At 40.2% G+C, this 9327-nt stretch overlaps 1 protein-coding gene across 1 annotated transcript in view; it reads right to left on the minus strand.

The window, feature by feature from the left end:
- ANO2 (anoctamin 2) overlaps window positions 1–8972 on the minus strand; it is a 168742-nt gene extending 159770 nt beyond the window's left edge. The window contains exons 1-3 of the mRNA XM_030480569.1: window positions 8919–8972; window positions 7134–7350; window positions 6949–7076 (exon numbers count right to left, since the gene is read on the minus strand). Of these exons, the coding sequence (XP_030336429.1) occupies window positions 6949–7076; window positions 7134–7350; window positions 8919–8948 (375 nt within the window). The 5' untranslated portion in view covers window positions 8949–8972. The remainder of the gene's footprint in view (window positions 1–6948; window positions 7077–7133; window positions 7351–8918) is intronic.
- Window positions 8973–9327: the final 355 nt, after the last annotated feature.

Consider the following 9327-nt stretch of genomic DNA (forward strand, 5'->3'; position numbering starts at 1 on the left):
GAAGTACTGCCTTATTCCAAGTACTGTACTAAGTCAGAGTGAAATAAAAAGTCCAAAGACCTAGAGCACAAAAGACCCCAGTCTGCTTCCAATACTACATTACTCTATATTCATTCTCATTGGCTTCAGGAGGCATTCATTAACATGGATAAGGGTCTTGGACTTATATTAAATTTCACTATCCTTTTAAAATTAATGTTAGCTACTATTAAGCTTTCCTCTGCACTTTAGATGAATGAACATTTTGAGGCAACTATAACATTTACACTGAGTACCAGCAAGATGTCTCACACTGTAATAACAGCACAAGACATTTTTCTTGGAATTATCTGCAACTCACATATTGATAGATTTTGTAAAAAGACATCATTTTTTTCAGGCTCTTAATTACTACTAAATTAAGCACTATCCATAACCTTGTAACTAAAAGTTGAAATATTTTATACCAAAAAAAAGTTGTCAAGAAAAAAAGGTCTATCCAAATAAATTAAACTCTTGGCCACTGGAATTCCACTTTTTCACAATGAAAAATATTAACATTTAAATAATCTACATATGTTAGGGAATATAGCAGACTCGAGAAAATAACTCATATAGTAAGAACACTGATAGCAGTGCTCAACAGAAACATCCTCAGCTAGAGGTGGGGATAGGAGCAGACAGAGAAAGAAAAGGCCCCTCTACATTGAATAATTTACCCTTACATTTTTTGACTACTCTTGTCCTTTAAAACTGACCGAAGATAAAAGATAAAGCCTTCTCTCTCTGGAAAATGGGCAGCATTTTAATGTGACAAACCATTGCAATTTAATCCCATAGATAATATATAGCTGAAACACTATAAGCCTTTCTTTGGTTCAGGATTTTTAGGGATGGAGGTGGTTGGTTGGTTAGGGGCTGTTTGACTTTGGGCAGAAGGCTTGGTTGGTTGAGTTTCTAGGGTTTTGTGGTTGGTTTTTGGTGGGATTTTGAGTTTGGGGGTTTTTTTTTCTTCTTCACAAAAAAAACCTAAACCCATGCCTTGGAATATCAAGCAGAAAATTCCAGTCATAACCACCGTCATCAGTAGTGTAGTTATCAATAGTACTGCAAAGGCTGATACATTGAGGACCTTAAGGACTTCCTTACCTCAAAGTGTAATGTAACCAAGAGTTTTTAATAAGACATCCTTAAAATTATCCTAGCTCTAAAAATCAAGTTAGATGAACTTCTTGGAAGGGAATTTACACTTGGTTTATAACTGTCATCATCTTCCCCTTAAAAGATATTTTCATCTCCTAAATGTTATTAAGTACATTTCATTTCCAATGTGCTCAAAAATGAGCCTATTTTGTCAGAATGCCAAGGCGCATCTCCAGTGTCTTCTTATTCTACTCCTAATATGCTTTGCCATACATAATACTAATTGAATACAGTACATGTTGCATTTGTCATCATTAAAGCAGCAGTACAACTCAAATTTAATCCCAAGAACTGCCTGCAATGTCAATGGTATATACTTCCTTTCCTGGGAATAAAGATGGAATATTTAAGGGTATGCAAGAGGGTACTTTTAATATGGTCCTATCCCAGGAAATTTTTTGTGTATCATCTGATGCAAAATTTGATTTATGTCACTAGCGTTAAATAGGGTTTATTTGGAGATGACTATCAGGGATTTGGCAGCTAGCTCACAAGAATAAATGTGACTTGCTGGCATTCCTCTGCAGTTTACAAAGACATGCCAAAGAATCTGGCTTCTGGCATGGACATCCTGGAAAAAGACCTTTATTGTACTTTTAACTGTGTTTCTTTGGAGCAGAAGAAGCAAATTCTGCAAATGCTTAACACTATGCAGATTAGCAGAAGTGTTTACAGGATCTGTATTAGTGGGGTCTACATTATCACTTTACAATATTGTAACGTACAAGATACTTAATTCTACATACGCATGCAAGCGTCAGGACCAGGCTTATTTTATCTAACTTCTTAGACTGATCAAACAGGGCAGACACAGATGCAAACATTATTTTTACTTATAGCAAACTATGCAAAACAGTAGTTCTGTGTTGCCATGCTGCTGTCATCAGATGTGAAGAGGGAGTCTCCTCTTCTGTCCTATTCTTTCCGCCAAATACTACTTTCACGTAACCCTAAATTATGTTAATTCAGTTGTTTTCATAGTCACAAGCTATACTGGACCACCCAAATATTTTGATTTGAAGAAAAGATATCCAGCCAAAGAGCTCATCAGACTTGATCTGACACTTATGGTCTCTGACACACAAAACATCAAGACTAAAATTTGATGGTGGCAGTATTTGTTATAACACATGAATACATGCTATGGATCAGGTACGACTTTACCAGGAAGCATGGTACAACTCATGTCCGTTGTGATTGTGCACTTTGTCTTGGACATGCAAAACAATATCTCAGTTTAAAAATAGGAAAACATAAAAAAAATTAAGGTTATATTAAGAAAGAACAAACATTCTCTGCAGGGCAGCAATAACAAATGATAGAAATTTTAAGGAAGCCAAACACTAGTAAAAAATTCCTTAATTCACAAATAATAACTGTGTGGATACGAAGACAGACCATAATCTTGCCTACTTATTTTCCAAATATTTAAAAGCAGTAATATTCCCATGTCCACATACAAATCATATATCTTCATTTATTTTCTTGTCTTTATTCTTTTACACACAATTTGACAATACTAATGAGAAACATGTTTGTCCCTAGTTATTCAGCATATAACAAACATATTAACATCATATGTTAACAAGCATATTAATATCATGGAAATTCCCATTTATTCAAAAACATAGTTGTAGAAATAAAGGCTTTTATATTGTCATAATGCTATCCTGTGTTCTTAGACATGAACTTCCCGACGTCTAAATAGTTTTAGCCTACAAAAGCAGCTTCTAGAGGAACTTCTAACTGTGAGGTTAGTAGACTGAGTAGACCAATGCAAAAGATGTTGTACTGAGTTCACTTAGGCTAATCAAGCTTACAGTCTTTACAAAGTAGGGTTAACTGAGATCATAGATTAAGCAACTTTCCAGTCACAAAAAGACTGATGTCCTTAGAACTCTTTAAATGCTGAATCAGCTGTATTACTCAATGAATATATCTGTCATGACTCCCACAATATCATTAAACAAGACAATGGCTCGATCCCTTTTTTGTTTTGTTTTGGTTTGGGGTTCTTTACGGTTTTTTAATTCAGGCAATAAGGTTAATAAGAACCAGAACTATAATATAGGCCCTATCAAAGATAATTTTTTTTACCTGTATAGCTACTATAGGCCACCTATAGTAGGTAGAAAGGACAGTGCAGAGTTGTTCATTGAAGACCACAGACACAGCAGATACCCTTTTGCTCTCTACCGATCTATTGCTACTGCTTCAAGTAAAACTGGATGTTATTTCAGGAAAAAGATTGTGTTCAGGATATCCTATTGTTCTTATATGAATAATTGTCTTTGCGAGACTGTATGTACAGGTGACATAAAGTAAAGAAATTGCGGCCAGCTCTAACCCAAGGTTCTGAAAGTGGAATCCCTTACACAGAAGCTGCAGAATGGAGTACTGTTACGAGTTACCTTTGCAGCCAGCTCTCTGAGCAGGAGATCACCCTCGTCTCAGGACCTGGTCCAGAACATATGGCAAGAGTGAGATATGAATTAGAAAATGTTTCAACTTCCAGTAATACTATATGAGAAAGACCCACTTGTCCTACTAGCACTGAAAGAAAGGGGGAAAAACAAAAACAAAAACACAACAAAACATGCACGTTCAGCATAAACCACTACAAATGTAGTAGTTGAAAGTCCATTGTGTTACACACCAAAAATACAGCATACTGTGACTAAGACTGTTCTGAGTTTAATGGACCTATAGACAGATATTTTTCCCAGGACTAAATTCAGAAGCTGTTCTCATATCAGCTCAACATACAATTTTAATCGATGTATAAGGCCAGCTGTACCCTGCGTATATGCCTGATCAGCATGATCTATGAAATTCACAGCAAGATACCAGACAGCAGCTTCAGTATGATTTATCAGGAGTTAACAAAAAAAAAAAAACAAACAAATACTGAAGTGAGAAAAATACAAAGAAGTAAAAATCACATGTCTTGGGCAGGAAAGAAAAAGGATAATCATAGAATCATAGAACCATGGAATCAACTAGTTTGGAAAAAACTTTTAAGATCATCAAGTCCAACTATTACCCCAGGACTGCCAAGACCACCACTAAACCATGTCACTGAGGGCCTCATCTACAGGGTTTTTAGTCCCTTTCAGTTTCTCATGAGACTCTAGAGGGAAAACTTTCCCTTTTTGATTAGACAGCTTGGGGTGGGGGGGGCAGAAGTGACTACATACATACCCATATACAGATGGAGAGGTGATGGGATCGCATTTTTTTGTATTTTCAAAATCAATTCATTTTTCTCATAGAAGAACTGGTCACCAAACAATTTCCTCAGCACTTTCCAGTTCATCTACAAAAAGCCTTTTCTTCTTCAGATGTAAAACCATAACAAAAAATTTTTCTTGACATCATTTATTACTTTGAATATTATTTAAGACCACACATCATCACTTGGAAGCAGCCCAAACCAGAACTGGAATCCAGCTGGGCTTTGGATAAGTAATGAGTCAAATAATCAAATCCAAATCTCCTGTTAGACTTTTCAGGTTCTGATGAAATTCAGAGCTGAAAGAAGCCTCAAAAAAAAAAAAAAAAAAAAAAGAAAAGGCTGTTCTCATGGGTTTTATGCAATTTGGTTATAAAAGTCATAGCAGTAAGGTAGTCATGTGTTAGCAGTATTGAATCCTAATTGAACCAATGCTTAGCATAAAAGAATCAGGATTTGAGATCACTTTTTTCTGGTCAGTGCAAGCATGGCTCAGCCAGGCTGTGCAGTGAAATACAACCCATAACCACCTGCAACTTAGCAAACTGAGCAAGGAAATGTTAAGAGTCAAAAGGTCCTTCTATTTCTTTCTATTCCTGCCAGCAATTTAACGTACATATGCTATGCCAAGTCAACTAGACTCAAATTCTCAGATGCAATCTCTGATTTGGTCCACGTTTCGGAAGTGCTAACTGGTTGCACTGAAAGCAATATGAGCTGCAAGTTCTCAGCACCTCTGAAAAGAAGCCCTGAGTTTCTTAAATTTAGTGTCAAAAACAACAAAACACCTAAAATAAGAACCCAGCAGGGACTTTCTTTCAACGGATATAAATATCTGTGGTTTTCAAAGAGGTCCAGAGAGATAGCACAGTGCTCAGTGCATCAAAAAGGGATTTGGAAGACTCGTGCTCAGTTGCCCAACTGGCTGCAGTCAAGTAACCTAACCACAGCTCCCAGCCGACACAACCACAGCACTATTCAACATCACACACATGTAGTGATAATAGATACATTAAAGGCTGGAGGTTCTCCTGTTGCACTGTAGGAGCTGTTCATTTTGTGGCTGAAATGCAGAAATAACACAAAACTTACATATTGCTGGGAAGAAAGCTAAGAATCATACTGAAAATCGTGTTATTCTGAGGAAATATGAAATGTCTTAACAGTGCTTTGTATTCCAGCAGATTATTTGACTGCCTTTCTTCATTTTAACAATATTAAAATGTAAATAATTCTTGTAAGAAAAGTGTGTTCGCTGTATGCCATAAGAACACTTAGATAAAGAAACATGTTTGCTGCTGAAGTAAGATTGAAATTGCTACTTAATAGTGCATTGAACAATAACAACTACGTATTCTCCAGGCAGTAAGGACCAAGCAACATAGAAACACCTCTGCCATCTTCTTCATGGCTTTCCACCATATTTTAGACACGTATAAAATAGCTTGTACAACATATTTCTGCAGATGCCTAATAGGAGCTTGCCGCAGAGGCAGCATTTGACCAGGGGCTGTTCAATACTGAACTACTGTTCAACAGTGTCCTGGGTTCAGCTATAGCAGTCATTTTTCTCCTTCTTAGTAGCTGGTGCAGTGCTGTGTTTTTTAACTTTCAGCCTGGGAACAACGCTGATAACACTGATGTTTTCAGTTGTTGCTAAGTAATGTTTATTCCAATCAAGGACTTTCTCAGTCTCATGCTTTGCCGGGGAGGAGGGGAAGCCGGGAGGAAGCAGAGACAGGACACCTGACCCAAACTAGCCAAAGGGGTATTCCATACCACAGCACATCATGGCCAGTATATAAATGGGGGGGAGTTACCCGGAAGGCTGAGATCACTGCTCGGGTCAGGCTGGGTATCGGTCGGTGGGTGGTGAGCAATTGTATCCTCTCCCCTTGTTATTTCACTAATCATTATTATCATTGGTGGTAGCAGTAGTGGTTTTGTATTATACCTTAGTTACGGGACTGCTCTTCTCTCAACCCGTGGGAGTTACATTCTTCTGATTCTCCTCCCCATCCCTCTGGGAGCGGAGGGGACGAAGAAGGGGGGGAGTGAGCGAGCGGCTGCGTGGTTCTGAGTTACCGGCTGGGCTCAAACCACGACAAACAGTAACATGCTGTCTTCAGGATTAGCAACTCAAGCTGGCCATGAGACATACCTCCAGGACATACTACACTAGCTGCAACTGCAGAAGCGATAGTGGGGCGCTCAGAAATGCTGAGTTGGAAAGCTGCACACTTTTATGAGATGGCATTGATGTGATTTGCCTCTCAGTTAAAATTAATGCAGGCGGGAATGAAGGCAGTTCAGGCTGAGACCTAACACATGGCCACAGCCAGGCTCCTGGCCTCCCTGCTAGCAGGGAGAGCATCAGCCGTGCTCTGGGCACCCAGTCACTACCAGGCTGCCCCATCAGTGCAGCACAGCACAGCCATGGTTACACCCTGCACATAGCCACCTCCAACATCAAAGTGGCCACTACCCGTTAGGGCACCCAGTGCTGCATGTGAGGAGCACATTTCCCCTCTTACCTCCGGGTCTTTCTCTATCTCCAGCCCTGCTTCCACCAGGTTGCGTTCGTACTCTTCCCGCTGCAGCCGCTTCTCCTCCTCCACAGTGTCCAGTGAACCAAGCTCGATCACCTCCATGCCCAGTGGCTCTGGCCGCTCCTGCAGAGCACACTGGCCACCATCCTGCCGCTGCGGCTCAGCACGGCCCTTCCCATTCCCTCCATTCAAAACCATGGCCATAAAGGCAGATGCACGTGTTGGCTCTGGTGAGCCCACACCAAGCAGGTGCTGAGTGAGGCGTTTTCGGTAGTGGTAGGCTAACACGTAGTCAACCTTTCTCTTGCTGTCCCTGAAATGCATGCCGCTTGGGAATGCCTTGTCCATGGACCCTCCCTGTGTCCCATCCAGGTAATTGTTTATAATCTGGAAGAGAAACACATGAGTCTCACAGACATGAAAGATAACAAGCTCAAGAAGAAGGCAGACCCAAGGTCTGTCTCCACACAAGCCCATAAAGACATATGGAGTTAGAATTGGAGGTCAGCCAGGGGTAGCTATGACCTACAAACCTGCACTCTGCTGGCCAAATTAGGTCACACTGACTCCTCCGACCATAAGAAAAATAGAGTGGCTGAAGATAGTGGCCTTATCCCAGTGCATGGGATACCTACCTGACCAGCAGGTACAGAGGCACACACCAATGCTGTGCCTCTGTCCTGCACGTACACCGAACATACAGGAGAAGACACCTGCATTTTGAAGTAGGATGGAGAAGTGAGAATAAGAATCACATAACAGGGTATGAGAAAGGATGTGCTGTGAAGCAAATCTGGGCAGGGGAAGGAAGCACAAAACTGTGCGGGAAGAAAGGGAAGAAACAAATCTGAACTGGAACAGGAGAAATATCCTCAATCTAGTACAAGGGCAAGAAGGATAGCACTGGACAGAAAAACTTTGGCAAATACCAAGGATTAGAAAGGATACACCCAATGGATGGCTAACAGTGCTAGTTGAACTGTATTTTAACATATTATGAAAAGACTATGTGAATGACCAGTAGCACTGCAAAAGGAAACCAATGACTAAAATCATCCAAATTGCCTATGTTGCCCTCCGCCACCCCCTTGGACTGCCCTTGCCTCCCTGTCTCCACTCTCCAAATCCTTCCAGGGTGAAGCCATTCCTGTGCTAACCCCACCAATGTGCCCCAGCCTGAACAGCAATTCTGCAGCACTGATGTTTAATTCTGATACCACATGTAAGGTGCTCACTTTCACTTCTCATTCACTAAAATAGCCAAACTAGTTGTTCCAAAACTGTTACCAACCATTTCCAGCTCAATATTGTAGTTTGAAGCCCTTCACAGAGCTCTCTACAGTGTCATTCATTAGAGTGACACTAGCCCTCCAGTGATTGGGGAACAAGATACAAACAAACAAACAGGCAATCAGCCCATAACCAAATTCCAGACATTTATGGTTCTCATAGGTGACTAAACAAGCAAAATCTTGACAGGTACAAGTTACAGATTTTTTTCTCTGCCTAAGTCCTCTTCCATTACATGTACTAGTAGTCCTGGATGCAAAATGAATCAAGCATGCTGTATGGCAATTTTCTTGTTTGTTAACACAATACAAATTTCTGAAGGTATTATATAAATGTGTGTATTATTATATACCCAAACATCTCCCAGATTCTTGGTTTTCATTGCTTTGCTTCATTTAGTTTCCCACAAAGCAGCCTTCAGTCACCATATCGCTAAATAATTCTTGGTTTATCCTTCATTCTTTCACGAAATTATCACCAAATAATTTGTTCTGCACATTACAGTTATCACACACTTTATGTGTAAACTGTATATGTAGTCCCTTTAGGCATATCTAAACTTACACTCAGCACTACATTCTGGCAGAATATAAAACTGCTTGGGAGACAGCATTTTATTGCAATTCCCTATTTCCCAGTTAGATACATTTTCATGTAGTACTCACAGGCAGTCCATGCAAACCTCCTGGATCCATCTCTGTCACAGTGAAGAAAAACCCGTTGAGGATTTCTAGTCTCTCTTCCCGAGAGTTTCACGCTATACAGCACAGAAGTAATGATGTCACCACCACTAGGTCACTGGCACAGCACAATGCAGTAGCTGACTCTAGAGAAGGTGAGCTCTAAGCATCCACTCCTCCCTTATTGGAGACCATGGGCAGAAAAGAAAAGCCCAAACAAAACACAGGAGAGGAAACAAGGAGGATGGAAAACATGAAAAGTCACTACGAGGTTTTCCTGTTTATTACGCTGTGTAGTCAGCTGCTGCATCCTGGCCACCCGAGAGAGCACCATAGCAACATTTGATGTTACTGGAGTTACACAGAATAATAGGATGAGGAGATACAACAACGC

Source organism: Strigops habroptila, chromosome 3 (assembly GCF_004027225.2).
Source record: "Strigops habroptila isolate Jane chromosome 3, bStrHab1.2.pri, whole genome shotgun sequence".
NCBI classification, from domain to species: Eukaryota; Metazoa; Chordata; class Aves; order Psittaciformes; family Psittacidae; genus Strigops; species Strigops habroptila.